The sequence below is a fragment of the Neophocaena asiaeorientalis genome, unplaced genomic scaffold (assembly GCF_003031525.2).
Source record: "Neophocaena asiaeorientalis asiaeorientalis breed wild unplaced genomic scaffold, Neophocaena_asiaeorientalis_V1.1 scaffold61, whole genome shotgun sequence".
NCBI lineage: Eukaryota > Metazoa > Chordata > Mammalia > Artiodactyla > Phocoenidae > Neophocaena > Neophocaena asiaeorientalis.
The window spans coordinates 534,203-558,923 of NW_020174143.1; the positions used below are offsets into that span (position 1 = coordinate 534,203).

Consider the following 24,721-nt stretch of genomic DNA (forward strand, 5'->3'; position numbering starts at 1 on the left):
GGTTGGGGGTCACACAGCTGTTTTATCTTAGGAAGCTGTGGTCCCTCATCCCAGACACTTGTATTTAGGTACAAAATCTGAAAGAGAATTTCAGGGGGCTTACAGATCCTAAGAAGAGAATCTGGGAATTCCTTGTAGGGGGCGGGCTGTCTCGTGAAAACCCCCCCAGACACAGGAGTATCCAATCCCAATCAGAATGACATGAGCTCTCCGTCCCCTCCAGAATGGCGCTGCCCCTTCTCTTTCACAGAAGCCTCGGCTTAGTGTCACCAAACCTAGTTCGGGCATGGCGGTAAGCAGCTACCGAGCGGCCGGTGTGCGCACGTGTGAGAGTGTGCACACGTGTGAGAGTGTGCACGCCGGCGTGCACGCGCAGGGCCGCCGGCGAGCGTGCGTTTCCGTTAGGGAGCCCGGGCGGCCTCCGGCTGCGGCTGCAGCAGCTCGCCCGGCGCCCCCTCCCGCCCAGTCCCCTCCCCCTGTGGCTCTCGCTCGCCCTCTTCACTCCCCCGGCAGCGTCGGCCGCCTCCGGGTGCGCAGGGCAGCGGTCGGCACGCGAACCCCTCCTGCGGGCGCCCCGGCGTCACTCGAGCGTCGAGCCCCGGGCGCGCGTGTCGTCCCCCCCGCCCCCCAGTCGCCGAGCGACGATGAGCCGAGGCGCGGGGGTCGCGGAGAGCAGGTGAGCGCAGCCGCGGGGCTTGGGGGGGGGGTTCGGAAGGAGAAAGGGAGAGCGGGGGTGGGGTGCGGCTGGACCCAACATCGCCGCGTGGAGAAGGGGCTTTGCGGTCTTTAGCACCCTTCACCGCAGGCTCTGTTTTTGCCCTTTCCCGGGTGGGGCGAGGGCTCCACTCCCGCCCCGACATCCCCGCTCGGGCCGCACAAACAAAGCGCCCTTCGGCGGCGGCGCCTGCCCCGCGCGGGCACGGAGCATGGGGGAGGCGACGCGCCGTGCTTCCCGGATTCCAACCCCCTATCCCCGGCGGGGAGCCCGGGCGGTCGCACCTGGGTCGGGCGGGCGGCGGCGGGGTCGCGCGCAGGTGCTCGCGCGGAAGGCGGTGGCGCGCAGCTCGGAGGCCCAGGGCTCCCGGCCCAGAGGCGGGGCTACGGGCAGCGCTGCTGCCCCCTGTCGCCGCGGCTTCCCCACGCCCGCTACCCGTCCCCAGGCGGGGGCGGCGGCGGCGGCGGCAGCGGCAGGTGGGCCCGATTTGTTCACATACACCTGGCGGCGGGCGGGTGAGGAGGAGGGCAAGTCTCCCTGCGGCATCCCCTTTGCTCTCAGCGTGTGTGGACCGGCTCCCTTCCCGCCTCCGTGGCGACTCTCCGCCCCCGAGGCCCGGTTCTGCTGTCCTCGTGTGTCTCCAGCCCTCTAGCTTCAGCTCTCTGGAGTTCCTGCGCCCTCTGCACCTGGAGGAGGACTGGGGAGGTTTTACTGAACACCATCGGTGCTTTGGCCACCCGGCTTTCAAGTTGAGTTGAGAGCAGGATTATTTCCTTAATCCCTTTTTGCCCATGCGTGGGACACCCCCGTGCCCATCATCCCCTCAATGCCCCCATGGGGCCCTAACAATGTCTTGAGCACAGTAGGCGCGAGATCAACATTGCTTGAAGGATTTCTGCTATTACTGTAAAGGCAGCCAATGCCTCTGTGTGTTATCAGCGTCCCACAGCCCTTTAAAAGCAGCGGCTTTTTACGTGGACATGTCTATTAAGAGCTGGTTTGGGATGTTGTGGTCGAGTTCTCCAGGACTCACTGTCATCTGCAAAAGCAGGCTTTTAGTTGTAGTGTTTGGATGTAGTGTTTCAGCAGAAGACACGTGATGGCTTGTTTGTGAAATATATCCTTTAGGTAATCCTCTCATTCCAGTAAATACTTGCAGGTAGTCCAACCCAAAACAGTGCAGAAACGCTCGGCAAAGATTGAGACTCTGCAGAGAATTTACTTATGGGACAGTCCCTGACACAAAAAGAGTTTCTACAGGATCAGCTAGAGGAAGAAGAGAATGCAGAGGTTTAAAGTGTTCACGACTTCAGTTTTTCGTGGATCATTCATGGAACATTAGGCCCAGCTTCTCTCAGGAAGGAGGGAGGGATTTTTTGGTTTTGTTTTGTGTGTGTGTGTGTGTGTGTGTGTGTGTGTGTGTTTCCTCATCTATTCTTTAAAACATTGTTGCAATCAGGAAGACAGTCTTAGAAAAGTCTGTTGTGGATGGGTTTTGCTGTTGAATTTCTTGAAGTTAGCATGAATAAAACTACACTAGGACATAAACTGTGTCCGCTTGGAATATCAAAAACACTTCTTTAGAGGTGGTCAGTTAACAGCAAGACTTGTAAATGATTGTTAAAGAGAACTTTGAATCAAATTATGGCTAAAAGTAAAGTTTTGTTCCTCAAAAAAAAAAAGAGGAAGTGAATTGAAATACAGTGTGTGAAATTAGCACAGTTACTTACACAGAGCTAAGGAAACCTCTACCAGCCTTCCCAGTATTACTCTGAAATGTGGGCCCTCCCCACCACTTTCCCTAAAAACTTGTTAGTCCACCACCTGTGATCTTTCTGCCCTCTTCAGGGAGATCGTTGCTAATGTGTCGTTTAAACACTTCAGTGTGGTAACAAAGTCCATATAATTGTGTGTCAAACAAGGGGGAGGTGCAATTCTCAGTAAACTGTAAAGCACCCTACAGATGTTTGCTACAGTTAGTTGCAATTTGTAATAGCTGCACAGTATGTCCCTCTGATACTTAGCCATTCCCACATTTTTGGCCATTTAAGCTGTTATTACTGATTTTTCAATATTAAGGAAGTCTCTGTTCTATATCTAATTACCACATTCTTTCTGTCATTTATTTGTCCAATGAACATTTTTTTTTTTAATAGTGCGAACTATATGCCAAACAGTGTGTTAGATGCTGGGGATGTGGAATCCTTGGCTGCACACATACACGCACAAACAGACACTCATACACACTCCTTGTTCCTTCAGTTCCCAGAGGTTATAAACGGCATATAAACAAAGCACAGCAAAGCAGTGCAATAAAACCATTCATCTAGGTGTACATCAGACCTGGGCTCAGGGAGGGGAGTAGAGAAGGGATCCCTTCTACGGGGCTGAGTCATGGGAGTCACCCCACCCCATCCATCCCCAGTCAGGTGAGCTGTCCTTCTTGCCCACCCTGGGCACTTAGGATTTCTTTCTCTTCCTTCTTCTTCCTCTTCCTCCGTCCCTCCTTGTCCCCTCACTGCCTGAAGTGTTCCAGCTGCCTCCCGTCTCCCTTAAGCCAGCTTAGTTCCAGCCCTTTTCCCTCTTGGCCCCACTTCCCTTTGGAGTACATTATGCAGAGATTTCATTGGCAGTTAGTTGCAAGGAGAAAGAAAGGAGTAAACCCCGAAACTGTTCCTCCTAATTCCTGCCACCCCACAGCAGCCGTTTGGGCTATATCCCCAATGCGGTCACCTCTTCCTTCCACCTAGGGTCATTCTCCATTCACGAACGTGGCCAGTAAAGCTAAAGTCCTATATAATACTTTTCCTTTCCCAAGTTGCTGAAAACCCTTCCTTTGTGTGTATGTATATACAGTCATACAGAAAACACAGCATCTTAAGTGCACAGCTTGATGAATTACCACAAAGTGAACACATCTGTGTAACCACCACCCAGGTCAAGAAATAGAATATAACACCCTAAAAGCCCCCCTTATTTTCCTCTTACTTTCCTGTCCCTCCTCCCCAGAGGGACCAGAGATTGGTTTTGCTAGTGTGTAAACCTTATAAAAATAGAATCATACAGTATATACCCTTTTGTGTCTGGCTTCTTTTGCGACATTATGTTTGTGAGATTAATTCTCTCGGTTGTGTGTAAGCAGTTTTTCATTCTCATGGCTTACAGTTTTCCATTATATGATGATAGCACATTTTATTCATCCATTCTCCTCTTGATGAACGCGGTAGTTTCCAGGTTTTGTCCTTTACCCCTCGGATGCCCAAAGACCTACCCATTTCACTATTATTTTTGCATGGTGTAACTGAAAAAAGGAAGGGAGAGGGGTAGATGAAGGAGTCAGCCTGGAGAGCCAGGCCTGTGGAATTTTTATCTTTGCTGATACTAAGTGTTTTCTGAAGCGTTGAAGCCTGTGCTCTCATTCAGAAACCTGAACACAGAAGAAACAAGCTATGGGATGGCTTCCGTCATGGGCGGGCGAGCTGATTGCAGTTGGTGGTCTTTGGGTGATAATGGGAAACCAGCCTGGCTTGGGAAGTGTCCCCTGGGGGCACTGACAGCTGGCGGCTGGACCCTGACCTTCCCCCAGGGCCTGGTCCCAGAGGGCTTGGTACTCAGGAAGCCCCTCTGTCCTGGCCAGTGTGGAAGAGGCTGTGTAGTTGGCTTCCAGAGCTTGATTCTGAGTGAAGGCAGTTTCCTTGGAGTATGTTTTAAAGTTGCCTAGCCTCTTGAGGGGTTTTTGTCATCTGGTACTACAACTTCTTTTCAGGGTGGTCTGGCTTTTGTGGTCTGGGGGACTGAGATTTTCTTTGGGGAAATGCTTGGGCCTTTTGGACTCAACACAGGCAGTGTCTGAGCCTGTAGAATGTCAGGGGGGTCTCACAGGATCAGACATTCTCCATGAAAGATGCTGATGACAGCAGACCCTGCATTGGGACCCTGCATTGTTGACTTCCTCCTTTGCTCTCAAGCTTCAAATCTTCCCAAGGGGGAAATACGAAGACTGCTCAGTGGACTGAATGGTCGCCACTCAGCATCTGGGGTTGCCATCAGTTTGGTTACAGTTAGTTTCTCCACCTCCCTGTCTTTCCTCGGCTCCTACCTCTCTCCCCCTGAACACACTTGCTTTCCTCCTGTTCCCGGACCTTGATTAATTCCTTCCTGCCTCAGACAGAAGCTGTGCAACATTCTCTTGTCCATTCTTGCTTGTCCTTTGTGGCTGTTTAAATGTCACTTCCCCAGGAAGCCCTCTCCAGTTTTTCAATCTTAGACACGTGCTCTTGAAGCACTTCCTGTCTCAGATACAAGAAGACAGTCTTCCCCATCAGGCTGATGTGTTCTTGAAGGCACAGACCCAGTTGCTTTGTTCGCTTATGCCTGGCACATAATCCGTCCATGTTTGTTAAATGGATGAATTGATGGGCAAACCAAGAGGCCTGAGACAAGTTGTGAGATTGTCTCTGCTTATAATTTGCTGTGTGATCTTGGGTGTTCGTTAACTTCACCTCTCCTAGAGTCTATCTCCCCCTCTGTAAAATAATGCATCAGGCTGGAAGATCTTGTAGGCACCTTTCCGCTTCAGTTTTTTTCTGAGTCTAACAGTGAGAAGATCCTACCTGAGGCGTAGCATTCTTTGAAAATGCAGGCTGGCCTTAACATCATGGTTTAAGTGGCCTTAGTTACACGCCTGTGTTCTCAGCATAAGAGCTCTGTCCTTCCCAGTTCATCATAGCCTGCTCTGGGCTAAGACTATAGCTTATATTTGCTTTTATGTTGCTCTTCCCACATGATATACATTTATTTATTTCCTGATCTGTCTTCTCTTCCATTAGTGTGCCCCTTGGGGACAAGGTTCATGTGTCACGTGTTACTTTTATACCCCCTTCGCTTAGCACAGCACCTGTGAGTTAATTTCAGTTAATGAAAAGAGATCTGTATTGTAGAGAATATTACTTTCATTGAGATTATTCTCTGGAAAGTATAGCTATTTCATGATTATGCAGATTAACTCCAGTTTGTGACTAACATAAACTCTTTTCCACTTTCCTTAACCCATTTAACTTCTTCTGGCCTATTTCCCAGGAGGTTGATAGGGGCTAAAAGAAGTAAAACACTAGTTGGTTTAATTCTGGTGAAAAGTTAAGAGGAGGATTTGGGGCTCATTATGGGTTTAATTATACCTAATAACTAAGGTCTCTGAGCCTTATTTCCTCATCTGTGAAACGGAGGTGACACTAGTTCAGTATCAAGCACTAAAAAGGTTGTTGCAGTGAGCCCATCGATGGGCTTGGGGTCCTTGGCTTGGGTTCAGGCACACAGTAAATAGTTTTTAAATATTAGTTAAAGAAAAGAATTAGGTATTATATTACATTTTTATTTTCACTCTGAGAATTGCTGAAGATCTTTAACTGGAGAATTATTACTTATCGAGCCAGATTTGAGTGAAATCCTTCTGGCACCTACTATCCACCTGTCAGGCTGGGAGTGGAGGTGGGAGAAAGGCTCCCTCAGGTTGGATTTTACTATGCTGAGATGCAGGGTTTTTTCTCCTCCCGCTGAGGGAAAGGGGCCTGTATTAGACGGGGCCTGGGAGCTGATAGACATGGGGCGGCATCGAAATTATACCTAGTCATCATGGTGGAGTCCCGATCAAAATGTAAGGAATTTTAAGTGATGTTAAGTAAATGTCCAAGTCCCTTCCCTGCTGATCTTCAGCCCCTAAATTATACTGGGAACATTTGGAATGGGTACTCTCTGTCCGTGGTTGCCGTGGTTTTCCTTTTAAAAACCACATGGAAAAAGCAGAAAGGAAGAGGATGTGGGGAACTAGCTAGCATCCATGTAGTGTGTTAGGGAGAAGGGTTCTTCTGGTGTAAGTATTTAAACTGTGACATGACACAGATTAACAGGAGAAAGTCACACAAAAATACAATAACAGGGACACACGGGAGATACCGAGGAAAACTTGAAAAAGGCCAAAGCCCTCACCTTAAATACCGTCCTCAGCTAAAGACGAAAGAGGATGTTAAGGGTGAGAAGAGTGAGTTCTGGGAGGTCACCAGGAAGAGCACGGTAAACACAGGTAAGGTTTGTGATGCACATTTAACTCACTGCCTTCTCCACTGATAAGATGCAGATTTGGACACCGTTGCAGACAGCGATTTCCCTTACAAATGTAAATGTAAATGTTTCTTACAGAGGGTAACTCCTGCTTGGTTTTCAATGTTTTTTCCCTTTGCCTGCTGTTTCCTAGAGAATAACCAACTTAAAATAATTAATATACCAAAGAGACATATTTTAGGGTAGCAAATTCCGCTGCTCTGTAAAGTGGCTGGGCCCCTGTGGGTCCCCTGGGGTTGCTCCCTCCACCCGGCTGTGACTCCTGGAGCTGCCCTGCGGGCGGGCTCCTCCACCTCCGGGCTAAGTCTCCTCCCCCATAACTGTCGGGTGTTTTAGTACAGAGAGCTGGCCCTGTACCCTGCAGCCTCACTACATGGAGAAAATAAAGGTTTTCCATAAAGGTTTTCTGGTTTTTAGCAGAAGTTCTGGTATCTAGACACATGTACACACATCTGGAAATAAAGATAAACAGCTGTAGAAAGGGGAATATGAAAGGGACAATTAAGAGAAAAACGCAATTTGTCATTGGGGACACAGAGTGGGTTTTAAGCAGACATATTTTGTACAATAAGAACGGCTAGTTCTTATTCAATACAAGTTCTCATAATTATTTTTAAATTAAAAGGCACAACGACTGCATTATAAGAGGTGTGAGTCTGGAGAAAAAAGATGCAGTGGTTAGCTTTTTCTTCTGTGTATTTCATTGGGAACCATATTTTAGCCTTTCTTAGTGTCTTGAAGCATTTCCTAATTTCAGGTTTACCACCACTCTCTGACCTTTTGAGCTGGAGTTTAGGATTAAAAAATAAGAGGACTTAGGTTGGAAAATGAAAATACATGTTTTTCCTAGAAAATACCAAATACTTGGGAATGTTCACCAGAAAAAAATCTTGATTCAAGGAGGTTTTCAAAATCTGGAGGCTCCTGACTAACTTGACTGAAGAAGAGAAAGGAAAGGGCAAGCAGTTGGTCTGCTGCTTTTGCTGTTTTCTTCCTCAGTCTACTTTCACTGCCAGGATTGGGGTTTGGGGTAAAGTGGTGGGGAGTGAAGGGAGACATGGTACCAGGCACCTATGGGGCTTTGAAGTCATAATGGCCTACCTAGGGTCAAGTGCTTCTTTTCTGTTTGTTAGCTGTGTGACCTCAAGGAAGTTAATGAACCTCTCTGAGCCTCAGTCCCTGCATTTGTAAAATGGCCTTCATAGGCTTATTGGGATGATTCAGTGAGAAAATGCAGAAAGATTTCACATCCCCATAAGTGCAAATAGCATCATTGTTGTTTTCTGCCTGCTTTTTCATTTATTCATCAAAGATTCTGATTCAGTGGGCCCCGAAAAAATGGTTTTTAGAAGGCACCCTGTAGAGTTCTAATGTCCTCAGTCCACACCTTGAGAAATGCTGTCCTTAAGGGATGAGGAACAGTTTGGGCATCAAGGGGGAGGGCAGGGCTGTCACGTACATGCACACACAACCCGAGGGGATACCCCAACATTGTAGTACATGTCCATGGAGCATACATAGTTGGGGTACCTGACCTGCAAGGCCACAGGCAGTGACCCTTTTGGGGGGAGGGTGCAGAGAGAGTGGTGTGTGTGTGCGTGTGTGTGTGCGCGTGTGTGTGTGTGTGTGTGTGTGTGTGTGTGTGTGTTATGCAGGGTATGCTTGGGACACTGAAGAGCTTTCCCTCTGAGGGAGCACGCAGGGTGGGAGACGAGGAAGCAGGGTGGGGGTCCTTGTGTGCCATGCCAGTAGCTCAGGCTTTGGCCAAAAGAGTCTAGGCAAAGACATGATTAGGTCATGCTGACGGTCACAGGAGGGACAAACCAAGAGAATGAGCCAGTAATTATGAGAGAATATAATCAACCAGCTGGGTGGGGAGAGAGCTTGAATGGAGGCGGAAACAGTTTGCATTGAGGAGGGGACAGATTTGAGAGATGTGTTGGAGGAGGCGGAGGAGGTTAGGAGGACACGGATTGTGCTGCTTGCCGAGAAAAAGGCGCTAGTGATGACCTGGAGGTTCCAGTTAGGTGACCTGGTGAGGTCAGGAGGAGCGGGTTTTCCTGGAGAGGGGAAGACAGTGATTAGTTAAGTGCTGACTGTAGTCCATTGAAGGTGCTGAATTGACCCTTGGGCCCTAGGCACCTGGAACTCTGGGAAGGGGCCTGGAAGGGGGCAAAGATTTAGGATCTGAAACCTTGGCGTGAAGGCGAGCAGGAGGCAGTGTGAGGAGGGTGCACTGATGTGATCCTGGGACACCGCGATCTAATCCCCAGGAGGCTGGGGCCTGGAACCAGGAGATGGAGCACATGGAGAGGGGAGAGGCCACTGAGGCACGGGAGGGGGGAGGAGGGAGCCTGTCACGTGCTTCATCTAAAGAGAGAGCAGTCACTAAGGACGGAGAGGGCCCACTGGGTCTGTCAGACAAGAGACCTCGGTGGCTCTAGCTTGGGTGGTTTCGGTAACGTGGGAGAGCAGAAGGCAGGTGGCTTTGATTCCGGGAGAGGGTGGGGAGTGGGAAGTGGAGACCGTGAGTTCTCGCGTGAGACCGGCACTAGCAAGGGCAGAGGGAGTCCAGGCGGTGGTGAGGACGGAACGTCAGGTCAGGCGGGGGAAGCACCGGTTAATTGAATGGGAGCTGTCCGAGCCCTTAATTCTCAGGCGTGCTGTGACTGAGGGAGGAGGCCAGAGAAGCAGGTGAGAAGACCTGGGCAAGGGAGGGCGACTCAGGGAGCAGCTCTGGGAACCAGGAGGAGGGGCTGGGGGCCAGCGCGGGCTGGGCAGGGCAAGGAGGATGGATCGCTGGAAACGCGGCAGAGCAAGGGGCGTGGCGGGGACCCTGTGCCGGGGTGCCGGGGTGTGAGCGGACCAGCTGGGCTTCAAGGGCACGCTCCATAAGCCCCGTCTATATCCTATGGTTTGGAGTCAGGCCGTAATGGTAGGTGGGGAGTGAGAGGGGCAGGAAGAGCCTTGAGGAGGGAGAGAGTTCTTTCATCTGCAACATTTCTGCAGAAACATAGTATGATCATTCTGAAGACTTTCATAATTATTTTGTATAAAATTAGTATCCGTTTATAAAACTGGTTTTCTTTTCTTGTTCTAGTGATGATCACAGTGCCTCTTCAGAAGAAAAAGGTATGGAACTCTTATGTCAATGTCGAGTTATCGAAAACTTAACCTATACTGTGGAAGTTTGCGTTTTTAGAAAATGATTTTTTTATTAATTTTATCTGTTGGCTGCAGTTTACATTCATGCATTCACCAACTTATAGAAATGTGTTAAAATAATCAACAGGTTAGGATGATGCGATAATGACAATTTTTCAGAACTTTCTTTAAGATTGTTTTTCAACAGATATTCCAAAAGAAAAAAGAAGTGCAAAGAACTTGGGCCTTTGTAGTGTTTATAACTTAAGAATAGAAAATAAGTGCTCTTACATCTCTCTCCTTTAAAACTCTGGCTCTAATGTTCTTTTTAACCTTATTTTAAATTCAATAAAGTAAGATTAGAGAAGTATTGTCAATTGAATTCTATAAATGTTCCATACACAATGACTAGATATTTTCTTGAATACTTGAGTGTTGTTGTCAATTTTAGATACTTAATGAAAATGACAACACACAATTCTATCCCTGAAAGTGGGTCAAATAAACTCTTATTTATTTACTTAAAAAAATTTATTATTTATTTTTGGCTGTGTTGGGTCTTTTTTGCTGCGTGCGGCTTTGTCCAGTTGCGCGAGCGGGGGCTACTCTTCGTGGCGGTGCACAGGCTTCTCATTGCAGTGGCTTCTCTTGTTGCGGAGACCGGGCTCTAGGCGTGTGCGCTTCAGTAGTTGTGGCTCGCAGGCTCTAGAGCGCAGGCTCAGTAGTTGTGGCGCACGGGCTTAGTTGCTCCGTGGCATGTGGGATCTTCCCGGATCAGGGCTCGAACCCGTGTCCCCTGTGTTGGCAGGCGGATTCTTAACCACTGCGCCACCAGGGAAGCCCAATACTCCTTTATTAAAGGAAGGTCTTGGTCTAGGTTTGGGGGTTGCTGAGGGTCGAGTCCTCTCTTGGGCCTGTGCTGCTTGTTATTAAAGGCTGTAACCAGTGTGTGGGGATGTATTTCTTGCTTTGGCTCCTTCTCTTTATCGTGTGCTGCATGGCTCCGAGTCCTTCTGGAGGGTGGTTCCGAGGCCACTTTAGTTGTTGACCTGTGTCACTTGGCTGCAGAGTGGCTTAGAAACTCCTCAGCCCATCGCTGGGCCACTGTCTTACTTTTGCAAGTTCCATATCCCTCCTGTGTTTCATTTTTCCAGTACAGAATAATAATCTGCCTGATAAAAGTATTCTGATTAAAATCTAATAACAGTTTCTGCAACATCTGGCTGCAATGTGTAGTGTATGGGGCTGTCGTGAATCTGTCAAGTGTAGGGTTGGATCTGGCCAGCTTTTCTGCTTCCTGGTGCTGACCTCAACCTCACCCGTCCCTCTCTTTGCTTTTGCCTGTTTTTGTCTGCTTGAGATGCCTCTCCCTTCCTGCACACTTAACCTCCCAGGCTTGTTTCAGCGCTACCAAATTCAAGGACTTGTGCTGAATCCCGCACCTGCAGTGAGTGGTCTCAGTTTCTCTCTTGGACCAGCAGAATACGGGCCTTCCTTCGTTTTGTACTGTCCTGATTTCTTCATTTGTCTGTGCGTGGCTACTGCTTGCCCTCACACAGGCTGCTTGCTGGGACATGGATTTTCTCCTAATGCTGCAGAGTGCCCATCACACGGTGGACACTAAGTCAATGCTCATTAAATTGAAGGGACAGTAGTCTCTGCCCACACCCAGGGGAATTAGTCAACTGGTAATTAAGCCCCTGTTGTTCACCAGCCTGGCGTGGGTGAATGTTCCAGACAAACGAAATGGAAGAGTTGTCTGTTCCATGAGCAGGCTAATTGAGCATGGCGTAAATACAGACTAGGGACATGGTAGCTAAGGGGCAATCCTTCCCTACACAGAAATGCTCTTGCTCTGTTTAACATTGTTGGTAACTTCTGCAGCAGTTACCCCTTCTTCTCCTATACTATAATATCTCCATTCCCATGCATCCACACTGGCTTAGGCTCTCATCACTTCATATCTGGATCTCTGCAGTGGCCTCTGTGTCAGGCTCTCTGGAGTCTAATGCATCCTGAGCGTCAGTACCCCCCAGCGTCCACCAACATCTTGGGGATGGCCCATGGCCCATTCCAGCTTGAAGCTGCCATGTAATTCTGCGTCTCCATGTTATTCCGCGTCTCCATGTCATTCCCTGTAGGAGAGCAATCCCCCAAGGCCAGTTCTTCCTAACTGCATTCCAGGTCCTCCCTAGTCTGGTCACAACTTATCTGGCCAACTTTACATCCTCATTTGTGTCATTTTACTAAATTGTTGACAGTTGTTTGCCTGAATTGATTGTTAACTGGGGAAGGACACTGATTCTTTGGTATAGTAACACCACCGTCTGCCCTTCAGTTACAAAATCTAAAACCAGGTGCTTTTTTTTCCTTTCTGGTGTCAAGTTACTTAATCGCCAGGGATGTTTTTAGGGAGCTGCTGAGTTAATCAAACAAAGAAACAATGCCCTTTGGCACAAAATTGAGAGATTGCCAGGGATCCAACCAAATGTAATTATAAAGTTTGTTGGCTTTCTGTTTGCCCTCTATTGGAAAAGGCTTATGGTCCCTTGAGCTAAATCTTTTTTCCTTTGAGGATATGGCATTGTTTACCATTGGTAACTGGGCATTCATTTGACAGGCAAGGCTGCTTTGGCTCTAAAGAGGTGATTCAGTTTATGGAATAGGGCGCTTCTGTTATTTTTGGTTTAGCAGCTTTTACAAAAATGGATGTAATCTTCTATTTTATCCTTGTATTTATACTATTAAACTTTGTTTCTTTCTCAAAATTTAGATTGCCCCAGTCCCAACCTAGATACTTCAAAGGACTCTAAATCAGGTAAGGGATGTGGTTAATATTGGTAAATGCCCAAATGAAATTTTTACAAAATAACAAATTCATAGCAAGATAAATTACCATTTATTTTTCTGTTTTACTTCAAACAATCTGAATGAAAGGTAGGGACTTTCATCTTTCTACTTGAAAGAGTTGAATGAATTTTAAACTTCCGTGATTACCTAGCCTAGTGAAATCAGTGACTTTAAAGTTTGGTGATAAAGATGTACTTAGTGAAACTGAGAATTTATCTGATGGGGCAGTCAGGCCATTTTCTAGATTGGCTCCACTAACATAATAGCGGGTCCTCTGTGAGCCCAGCCAGGTGGTGGATACTTGGCTAGGGTAGTCCTGGGAGGCTTCCCTGAGGAGGTGATGGTCGACTTGAACCCTGAAGGATGAATTGAGGTAACAGGGCAAAGGTTGGCTCAGTAGAGTTGTCTTAGTTCAAAAGACTTGCAGGTGTAAAGGCCCTGATGTGGGAAAGTGCACAGTGCTTGTTTGCAGAGGCTGAAGAAGGTCAGATGACTGGAATCAGAGAGCGAGGAGAAAGGTGGCAGGGCCATAGCGTGTCTGCAGAGGCAGGCGGGGGCTAGATTACATAGGCCCTTTGGATTAAAAAATCTGTTCTCCGGAGAAGATGTACAAATGGCCAATAAGACATAAAAGATGCTCAATATCATTTCAGGAAGATACAAATCAAAACCACAGCAAGATACCACTTCACACCCACTAGGATGGCTATAATGAAAAAGATAGTAGCAAGTGTTGTCAAGGGTGTGGAGAAATTAAAACCCTCATGTACCGCTGATGGGAATGTAAATTGTCACAGCCATCTGGGAAAACAGGTCATTCTCAAATAGCTAAACAAATTACCATTTGATCCAGCAGTTTCTCTCCTCTGTGTATACCCAAGAGAAACTTGTGCATGAATGTTCACAGCGGCATCATTCATGATAGTCCAAAGTTGGAAACAACCCAAAAGTCCATCAGGTTTTAAATGCATAAACAAAACGTGGTATACCCGTTTGTACTACTTTGCTAGGACTGCTGTAACGAAGTGCCACAGACTGGGGGGCTTAACCAACAGAAATGTATTGTCTCACAGTTCTGGGGGCTAGAAGTCTTGACATCAAGGTGTTGGCAGGGTTGGTTCCTTCTGAGGACTTGGAGGGAAGATCTGTTCCAGATCTCTCTTGTTGGTTTGTAGATAGCCATCATCATGATCATTTGATGTTCTTCCTATGATGTGTCTCTGTTTATGAATTTCCCTTTTTTGTAAGGACACCAGTCATCCTGGATTAGGGCCTACCCTAATGATCTCATTTTACCTGACGTAAATACCTTATAAAGACTATCTCCAAATAAGGTCATAGTCTAAGGACTTCAAACATGAATTTTCTTTTGGGGTGGGGGGACACAATTCAATACACAACACCATATAATGGAATATTATTCAGCCATAAAAAAGAATAAAGTGCTGATACATACTACAACATGGTTGGACCTTGGAAACGTGCTCAGTGAGAAAAGCCAGGTACAAAAGCCTGTGTGTTATGTAATTCCATTTATATGAAATGTCCAGAAGAGGCAAATCTATTCAGGCAGAAAATAGAGTATTGGTTGTCTAGGTCTGGGAGGAATGGGGAGGTTGGATAGTTAAAAGGTACAGGGGGTTTTTTTTGGGTGATGAAAATGTAAAGTTGATTGTCATGATAGATGTACAACTCTGTGAATATGCGAAAAGCCATTGAATTGTACACTTTGAGTGAATTGTATAGTATGCAAATTAGATCTCAATAAGGTCGTTATAGGAAAAAAAACAGGTTATATCAGAAGAAAAATATCCAAAGCTTGTTGTCCAGAAAAAAATCCACATGTTTTCTTGAAAAACTTAAGCTCAGTCATGTCCGTGCCCAGGACCCTGCTTCCCGAACAGTTTGCTGGGACTGTGGTTTTTGCACACTTGATTTATTCCTGTGATTAGGTTTATGTGGAATAGGATATCCTTCAGGACAGACAAGTAGCAAAAGTTGTCCCTCTGATTTGTTTCCTTACCCTTGTCATTTCTGAGAACAGAGCCAACTGGCAATCTTGTTGCCAGATGGTAGAGTTTTTATTGTTATATCTGGAAAATTAAGTATATTTTCTCTTTTTCCTCAAGGTAACATTGCACAGGTTTGATGATTACATCGGCTATTTTTATGAGGTTTCCATGTTCCTAGTGACAAAAGGGGAACAGTACCTAAAGTTATGCGAAGTACCCTTTGGTTTTAACGTTTAATAAAAGAGGGGAACTATGGATTTGTAAGATGTAACCAAAATGGAGATTAAAATGGGATTGTGCAAGGACAGCTCTCCCCCAGCTGTCTGAGAAAGAAGGAGAAAGTCGGCTGCTGGTGATAGTGTCCAAATCAAAAGATGAGAGTTAAAAGTGTGTACCCGCAGAGTACAGTCCAGCCAGTGGGTAGCACAGATTGTCAGGTGAGTGAAGGGACAGACATCTCAGGCCAGAGTGGAGAGAAGGGGTGGACCCTTCTCATCTGGATGAAGGGAGGCTGGCCTTGTCAAGAAGCAGAGGGTGATTTTCGTAAACTGAGAGCAGAGCTGATACGGGGTACAGGGCAGGGCAACGAGCCCCAGAGGGGAGACGGGAGTGACCGCTGACTTGGCCTCGGGAGTGGAGAGGAAGCGGGCTGTGCAGCCGCTGTTTCTCTCTAGGCTGAGAGCATGTGGAGGGGGCTGTGGCCTGCATTCCCCTGCTGTCTGCCCCGAAGTGTCCAACCCTCAGAGGGGAGAAAATGCACCGGCCTCTGGACCAGATAAGGCATGGGACCTGCTCTTTCAGTTTGCCTGCTGTCACATTCCCTCTGTTCCCTTTCTCACCTTTCCCTCCTTTTATTTTTAAAAGCTTAGCGTTTTTTTAGTTGAATGCAGTGGATCAAAGGAAGGAGTATGGATTTTGTCCGCATCTAGGCTGGCATTCTGAAGGACAGCCGGGCGTGGTGAAGGTGGCACCCATCAGAATGAGAAGCTGGGAGAAGAGAAGCTCAGAGCTGGGGTTTGTTTGCGCACCAGCTTCCCTGAACAGGGAGCCTGCTGCCAGAGCTTTCACCTGCACAAATATGGGAAGGGTTTAGTGCTTGTAATAGCAGGCTTGGACTGGCCTGTCACTGGAGTTTAGGAGTGAATGTGACCTATTAGTAACACTTATTAAGCGCCTACTGTGTGCGAGGCCCTGGGCTGGTCCCTTTTCGCAGACATCTTATTTAGTTCTCAAATTTGTGCCGTGAGGCAGAAAAATGGTCCTGGGGGCTTGGGCAGGCTCACAGGGCAGGGAGGCAGAAATAGAATCAGGAGTCCTAGGTCCAGAACCAGAGGGAAGGTGAGCTGAAGGGCTGGCCCCAGACTCCCTCTCCCAGGGACCTGGGGCAGAAGGTGGGCCTCACCTGGGACTGGTCCAGGCAGAATTACAGCCCTGCAGAGGTCCCAGACTGCCAGAGGGAACCGACAGAATAAAGAGGGGCCGTGGTAGGGGCTGCTTGCTTCTTTAAAGCTGGGCAAAGCATTCGTTCGTTCACACATTCATTCATTCATTGAGCATCTGTATAGGAATGCGTGCTGGGGAATCAAGGTGGTGAGACACAGCCTCAGTCCTCCAGGGCTCACAGACCAACAGCTAAGCAAGCAGGCACTGCTTGGCAATGGGGTAAATGTGACAAGATCGATCAGGAAAGAGGCAGGGCTCATCTACCTTGGTGGGGCAGAGGGAGACTGTCAGCAGAAGTGACACTGCACTGGCTCTTAGTGGATACCTAGGAGCTCTGGAAGTGGGGTCCGGGGAAGGGATTTCCAGGCAATGGGATGGCATCTGTAAGGGCTTGGAGGAAGGAGTGGTAATCATCCTGGGGTACAGCCTGGGGAACGAGGAAGTGATTAAAATGGGTTGATTCTAGGCCAGTGGTTCTCAACCCTGGCTGCACACTGCAGTTATTTGGGGGACCTTTAAAAATAATACTGCTGTTCGAGCCCCATCCCAGAGTCCCAGGCATGGGTGTGTTTAGAAAGCTCCCTAGGTGATATCAGCATGCAGCCAAGGTTGAGAACGCACTGCTCTGTTCTTTCAGCCCTGGAAGACAAAGGCCATGTCCTATCACTTTGATTTCCCAGCACCTGTTTCAACACCTCACCCTCCCCTCAGGCATCCTCTCGTGCAGGAGTCTGCCTCCTACTCCCCCCACCCCGCCCCATCCAATCAGTCTCCAGCTCCTGGGTGTTGAACTGCTGAAGTAACGAGAAGCATGTTTGCAAGTGTAACAACATGGTTAAGAGGGCGAGTTCAGGCCAGACTGCTCAAGTTGAAATCTTAGCTCCAGGCTTCGTGGGCGGGGGATAAGGGGTAATGCCCTGGTGCTCCGTGGTGTTGCATAAGTCAGTTAACTGACCTCAGCTTACCTCATTTGGAGGTGAGAGTTAATGTGTAAATATACGTAAAGCCCTTACGTAAATATATATAAATATATGCAAAGTGAGTAAATAAATGTAAATGAGTGAATACATGTAAATGAGTAAGTACGTGCACAGTGCCTGGCACGTCGTGAACACTCCAGAAAGCTGCTCTTAGCTGCTGTATTATCGTTCTCATCTTTATTCTCAAATCTTTCCATTTCTCCATGGAACTATTGTCCGTCCTCGGTTTTGGTTGTCAGTAGTTGTGTGTAGGGAGGGAAGATTTGAGAATAATATTAATAGCTTTCCGTGTATTTGCTCAGGGGATCCTGGGCCTGCGTGGGGGGCGAAGCAGGACGGCAGTCGAGGGGAGGGAATGGAGGGGGTGCACTTGGCCGAGCAGATTCTGCCTGGGCGCTCATCTGGTCAGCCAGGGGAGGCCCATCGTGCGCCTGGAGGTTGAGGTCAGATCCAGATTTGGGAGTAGGTGGTCAGCCCTCTTGGGGCTCTTGAGGTGGAAAGAAGGCTGGAAGTGGGGAGTGTGGGTGGAGTGTGGAGCGGAGCAGAAGGCAAATGGAGGACACACGGAGAGGCAGGTGGAGAACCAGGACAGACGGGAGGGCTGTGCGGGCAGGACGGGGTGGTAGGGGTCACGTCTACCCGTGGGAGTCATGGTTCTGGGGCTTAGTGGGCCTTTGGGGACATCAGGGAAAGGATTCCAAACTAGTTGTGGGAACAGAAGCCTGACTGCCTTGGATGGAGGCGCCGAGTTCGGCGTGAGAAAGGGGAGGGAGTATTCTTGGGGACCGCTCTTTCCAGAAGTAGTTGAACACTATAGACTGTTTGTCCTATGCTTCAGGGAAATGGCATTTACACTACAGTATTCTGCACTGTTGTGTCATTGAACTTTTTGCATGGAGGCTTCTAGACGTACGAGTGCGGGTCCAAGACGGGAGCAGCAAGAGCAGGTCAGGCTGGGTGGGACTTGGGTGACACCCAAATAAAGTGATTATTGCAGCCAGAGTGTGATTTGAGCTCATATTTAAGCCATTAAAGTATGTTTTATCCAGCTCCAAAGAAAGATAAGCCTTCTTTTATGTAAACCACACTAGTTTGGGACTTAGTGAGAATGGATGAAAAGAAGAAATTAGGTGAGTTTGGATCTGTTTTATTATATGTATAATTAAAAAAAAATAGTTCCTACTTTTATTCATTGTGTGCTTCTCCTGGCATATGCTTTTTTGTAGGTGAGGACAGCAGTTCTGAGAGCAGTTCTGAAAGTGAATCTGGTGAGTTATCTGTGTATGTGTTTCTTTAATTACAGAATTCTAGTTAAACATAGACACCTTTATTTTTATTTTAAAGTACTGCCCAGATCACTTACATTGCTTGAGGACATAATAATTACTAGTGTCTTTTTTGTGAAGTACTGAAAAAGTACTCACATGGTAAATAATTGCTAGTTGGCAAGCAAAGTGGCAAAACAGGATGAGCTGAAAAAGAAAGACAGGAAATGGTTGCTATTGGTGAGAGGCAAACATTTTACCTATTCTCCCATTAGCCTGTGTTTTTTCTTAGTTGTGGTATGAATCTGATTTAGACATTTTTTTTTTTTTTTGTAGATAACGAGACGCCAAAACCAGAAAAAACAAGTGAGTATATCCTTCCTTCCTCTGACTTTCTTTTTTGTTGTTGAAAGGAAGAAAGACGGATAGGCTTTGAGATGTTTAAGTTGCAAGTTGCTTGTTCGTGATCTTTTCCTGTGTAAAATTGGGTTCAACATTGGGAAACGAATAAGCATTTTGAAAATTTGAGCTCAGTAGACTTGGAATACAAGGGATGTGTTCCTGGTCTGCATTGATGCCAAGACTCTGCATGTGTGGTTCTGCCCTCACGGTTCCCAAAGGAGAAGAGATTGAGGGACTGGCTGAAATCTGCATTGTCGCCGCAGCGGCCTTGGCTTCCTTCCGAGGTGGTCGCCGCCCACAGTTTATCACAGGGTAAACTGTTTGCTGCTGAAAATGTTGTACATTTGTGGTTTAAAGTTTCTCGCTTGGTCTTCTGTGAACAACTTGGGTATGAACAACTTGGGTATGAAACCACTGTAAAGACGTAGATTCTAAGTATAAAATTTGGTTTCGATCTAAAGTTTTGTGAAAGACTTAGGAAAAAAATGTTGCATGACTAAGCTTATATTCTAACTGATTTTGTTTTACTGCAGGATTTTTTTCCCCCAGTTCTTAGAATATAATCTGCTATGAACACAAATACTATAGCAAGGCAGTCAGAGGGCTCCTTTGTAATATTTTTAAATTAATGAAGTCTCTTCACTCAGAAGTCCTTCTGTCTTTAATCTAATTCTCTCTGCGGTTTCCCAGTGGAAAACCCGTGAAGGTAATTGTAAGCTCCTTACGATCACGTTATGTATTGATAAGAACCTGTAATTATTTCTGTATCACACTCGTGGAGTAGATGTCACATTCTGATACCCATAAGGAAAGAATGTGTACCAGCCCTCCTACTTCCAATCCCCTTTATACATTATAAGGACTATTTCATCCTGCAAAATGTGGTCAGAAGTCTAGCCTCCAGTAGATTGGATTAGGATAGAAATGAAGTCAGAAAGCTGTGTATTGGGATCCGGTCTTTGTTGTCCCTGGTTAATAATTGAGTAAATGGCCATAGGGACACAGAGTCCAGAGGCAGGGCCCTCAGAGTCCTGGAAGCCAGGCCTGGACCAGGGCCTCACCAGGGTGGCAACCAGGTGGAAGACATTTGAGTCAGAGAGGCTCGAGATAGGCTCATGTTTGGGTGGGAGGGCACGGTCAGTGCGGTCAGACAGGGCATGTGTGGGTCAGGGAGCTGCTGGACCTGGCCCTTGGCCAAATTAGACTCCTGGATGTCTTTGGCACTGAAAGTGGGTGGGCTAAGGATGCTTGTCTCTGGAGCCCCGACGCTATCCACGGGGCCCTGCCTTCCCCCCAAGTTTATTCTCTTTGTTAAAAGACCTTTTATCCTCCACCCTGGGGAGAAATCAAAGAGACCCCCCCCCCACCCCGTTTACCTCCATTCTCAGGTCAAGTGGAAGGACCCGGCAGGCTGCCCTGGGATGCTTACTTTTCTGTGGGCTGGCTGGTGATGCAGGCCCACCCATCATCCTCATGATCGGATATGTCTTCCACTCATAGGCATGAGCTCTGAGGTCACCTGTGTCGTGTGGATTAAAGAGAAGCTGTGGTTTATGTGTTGGAGAGAATGGCATCAATTTCTCTGCTTTGGCTGGGAGGACCTGGTGGAAGACTCAGTTTGCTGGGTGGTTAGGATTCTCTAACCTCTTTTCTTTTCTCTGCTCCCAAGGCAGATAGGTAGAAACAAAAACATGAGATGTGGATGAAATGCAGTGTAGATCAGCAGTCTCCAACCTTTTTGGCACCAGGGACCAGTTTCATGGAAGATGGTTTTTCCATGGACCCGGGTCAGGGGGGTGTGGATATGGCTCAGGCGGTAATGCAAGTGATGGGGAGCCCCAGAGGAAGCTTCACTCGCTCGCCCGCCCGCCACTCACCTCCTGCTGCGAGGCCTGGTTCCTAACGGGAACCAGGGGTTGCGGACCCCGGGTATAGATGATAGCCGCTAAATAATTTAGAATTTTGTGATGGTTTTTAGGATAGTGGCTGTGGAAATACGATTGAAGAATTTTGTGGTGCAGGACTTAGGTCAGTATTTAAGAACCTTTGGATCTATAGTATTCTGAGTCCAGAATTCTGAATACTTTTAGTCTCTAGTTTCTATTTCATCTTAATGCTGTTTTTTTAAAGCTGGTTCTGTCTTGCAACTCCTGGTTCCTGTATAATGAATGCCCTGATAGCAAGCAGCTTGTGTGCCCAGGGCTGGAGCAGCATCCTGGGGAGAGTCCACACCTTCTGGGCATTGGTGGTGGCCTAGGACCTTCCACATGTGGTGAAGATGCCTGTCTTACCCATGGGCTCACCCTTCCAAAGCTTGTTCAGATCTTTAAAATATAAAACCAAGCATTCAACATATTAGGTCTTACCCCAAGTGAAGAGTTATTGTCTACTTTAGAATTCTTTAATTTTTTAATGAGTTCCACCCATTGCCCTAGCAAAATAATAGTTAATAACAGTTAACTAGCACTCACTGAGTGCTTGCCGAGTGCCAGGTGTAATACCTACCTGTAATTTTATTTTCTGTCTTTCTGGGGGCGGTATTATGTTAATCCTCATTTAACAGATGAGGAAAGTAATGGACAGAGAGATTTAGTGCATAACTAGAGTGCCCAAGCTCACGCAACTAGTGGCCGGTGTAGATAATAGGAAAATTCACCACTGTTCCCTTTCGTAATACATTTTTGTATTCTGGAGTTCTAGTCAATCAGAAAGTGAGCACTTACCAGGCCCTGGGGTTACAATCCTCATGAGGCTTACATTCTAGTGGGGAGAGAGACAGGAAGCAGAAACACTGAACTGTATAGTGTGCAAGGTGTCAGGCAGGCCCTGCTTTGGTCGGGGTGGGGGCATCAAGAAAGCCTCTCTGATAAGGCGACATTTGAACAGAGACTGCAAGGATGTAAGGGAGCGAGCAGCATGAATATTTGTTCTAGGAGATAGTAAGTGTGCAAAGGCCCTGAGGCAGGAGCGTGCTTTGGTGTGGAGAGTGGCTCAGAGTGACCGGAGGGCAGTAAGCGTGGGGAGGCTGATAGAAGCTGAAAGTAGTGGGGAGCCGATGGAAGGAGTCTACATGCTAAATCAGAGACGCTTACAAGAGAGTTCCAGTTTAAATATGCCTAAAATCAGACGTCAACTCCTCTCTTACTTCCAAGCTTATCTCGAACTCTGTACTAGCCTGAAGGGCTGATGCCAGTCAAGCCCTACCTTGGGGATAATGACTCCAGCTTAGTTCCCGACTCCTGGCCACCGTGAAGGGCTCTTCACTGGGGGCTGCGGCTGTCCAGCTGAGACGCTGGCCTAGGTGAGGAGTAACGAGTGAAGAGCTCGTTCATGACCACCTGTGCCTCAGTCCTTTCTTGTCTCCACAGATGGGGAGCTAAGAGAATCTTCCACCGAGGAAGCGTCTAATCAGGGTAAGAGCGAGGCAGTGCCCTTGCCCTCTCGTTTTCTCTAATTCATCCCGTTCTCCCTGTGCCTGTGGTGTGAGAGGAGGATTCTGTGCCAGAAGATCAGCTAAAGACTTAATGTGCCAAAACGGGGGGCATGGAGACTTAAGAGTCGCTTTCAAGCTCGTTTTCATGCCTTTAGACCTACAGCGGGACTCACAAGCATGATGCGTCATGTGGCGCTGAATCCACTCACGGAGATGTTGAATGTATGTTTAAAGTTCCCGTTGGTTGTGAAGCTGGAGATGGGGGTTTGAGTGATTTACGCTGTGACTGACTTACGCCAATACATGTGTGACCATATCTTTTACAGTTGAAGAATGGGAGGGTAAAGAGTTGCCCACAGACCATTTTAATTCAGGTATGAACTGATGTTTTCCAAAATATTCGCATTATTGCTGAGGGACCTGTACCTTTGAATTTTGTAATCTGGTCATATATATTTATTAAAACAATTTTTGTCTGAAAATGCCAGTCACATTCCTATAAGCAAAACTTTTTCTCTGTCATTTAGAATTTAATGAAATCCAATCTCACTGTGAACACTGTAATGCCGAAAATGTAAGTAACTTTTAATTATGAAGGGATGATTCTTTAATTTGCTTTATTTAAGAAAACAGCATTTACTTATAGGTTATATATGTGCTTTTCCTCCAGAAACACAATGAACTAGTGACCCCCAGGCTCCTTTCCCGGGGACAGTTTTTGTAAGTAATTGTGAATGCAGAAGACATAGCTTCAGTAATTTAACTTTCTACATAATTATAACCCCAAGTAGGGGAAACACAAAAAGCATAACTAACTTTACACATTTTATGTAATTACTTGGATTGTTTTCTTTGATAATGGTGCTGCTTCAGAATGTTATAGCGTTCCCTTAGTGCTTTTGAGTGAAATTAAAAACAAAAAATGAATTGAAAAAAAATAATTTTCAGAGGTCTTCTCCTAACCAAACATCAGGACTAAACAGGTGTTCTTATCTATCCAATGCAGACTGAAGGTGGACACAGAGGGAACTTACCAGTGCACGGAGACTGGTCTGATATTTGAGGTTAACAGAAAAGTTGACATCAAGTATTGCGTCCTGTCCTGGAGCAAATACGCGGACCTGGTTGTGAAGCCCTGGGTTGTCGGTGGACCCTTGTTTGATGTTAAATGTGACCCAACCTGCCTTACCTCCATTCATTTTCCACATTCCCTCTGCTTGGGTCGTAAGTACTCGTTTGCTAAAAGTTTAGTTGATGTGTGCATGTGCACATGTGTGAGAGTATGTGTGCAGCCCATACAGTACCTGGAATACCGATTCACCTTCATGTGTTAACAGACTGCGATGCCAACATGATGTTCAAAGTCTTACATGTTAAAAGTACTGGGGCCTCGTTAGAATATACTGTGGACCATTCTGCAACCCACGTCAAATGGCACGTGAGCTCTCTTTCTCCTGTGGGACCCGTTATTCAAAGCGAAGAAACAGTATTCCACCACGGGGCTGTGATCCTGTACAAAGCCATCGACCATAACCCATCCTTGTCTTTTCGAGTGTACATAGCAACCAATAATGAGTCCTTCATCAAGGTAAATCAATGAAAGTGAATACTAAGTGTTGAATACTTTGTGTTCAGACTTCACATGACATCTGGGTGGGTCCCGTCCCTGTTGATTTAAGCGTCACCCACAGCGGGTCTGATTTGGTGCTCGCCCACAGAGGTCATCAGGTCAGTGCCTAGGTGCACGCCAAGTCCTCAGATCCACGGAGTACAGGTGTTTATACATGTAAACAGTGTCGTGAAGATAAGAGATAGGAAAATAGCGCTCCAGAGGTGGGGATGGCACAGACAGGCTGGCCTGGCCTTGGAGAGGGTTGCCTGGTGGGCAGCCTAGGCCATCTGTTCTCTACTCCTTGCTGCTAAACATGTGGTCTGGGGACCAGGGGGCCAGGGGACATGGAGACCAGCAGTGGCTGGCTGACATTAGCAGGGAGTTCGTTAAAATGCAAAGTCTCAGCCCCACCCAGACCTGCAGACTCAGAGCCTGCACTGGTCAACATTCCCAGGTGATTGGGACGTTAGAGTTGGAGAAGCACCTGCTCTGGATACACTGGGGAGCCGTTTCAGGTCTTTGGGTCAAGTGTAGGGCGACTGAAGGTTTCTCCTTGGCCTAAAGCTCCGTCAGTAAGATGGATCTCTTAGGGTAACTCATTCCAGAGCAATTTTTTGGATAAAAATTGACCTTGGGTTCAACATTCTGGGTTTTGTAGCAGCACATGTTCATGAAGCACCCAATGTGTTTAAGGTAGCATGGCCTGAGGGGAGGGGTGTGGATATTCATAATGGAACCGGTTTTCCAG

At 47.1% G+C, this 24,721-nt stretch overlaps 1 protein-coding gene across 1 annotated transcript in view; it reads left to right on the forward strand.

Moving 5' to 3' along the window:
• The first annotated feature begins 224 nt into the window (after positions 1–224).
• LOC112406237 (uncharacterized) overlaps positions 225–24,721 on the forward strand; it is a 36,214-nt gene continuing 11,717 nt past the window's right edge. Inside the window, exons 1-12 of the mRNA XM_024754962.1 lie at positions 225–292; positions 377–676; positions 9,933–9,964; positions 12,750–12,794; positions 18,488–18,529; positions 18,863–18,892; positions 22,297–22,341; positions 22,688–22,735; positions 22,889–22,935; positions 23,032–23,081; positions 23,368–23,585; positions 23,699–23,949. Coding sequence (XP_024610730.1) covers positions 225–292; positions 377–676; positions 9,933–9,964; positions 12,750–12,794; positions 18,488–18,529; positions 18,863–18,892; positions 22,297–22,341; positions 22,688–22,735; positions 22,889–22,935; positions 23,032–23,081; positions 23,368–23,585; positions 23,699–23,949 — 1,176 coding nt within the window. The remainder of the gene's footprint in view (positions 293–376; positions 677–9,932; positions 9,965–12,749; positions 12,795–18,487; positions 18,530–18,862; positions 18,893–22,296; positions 22,342–22,687; positions 22,736–22,888; positions 22,936–23,031; positions 23,082–23,367; positions 23,586–23,698; positions 23,950–24,721) is intronic.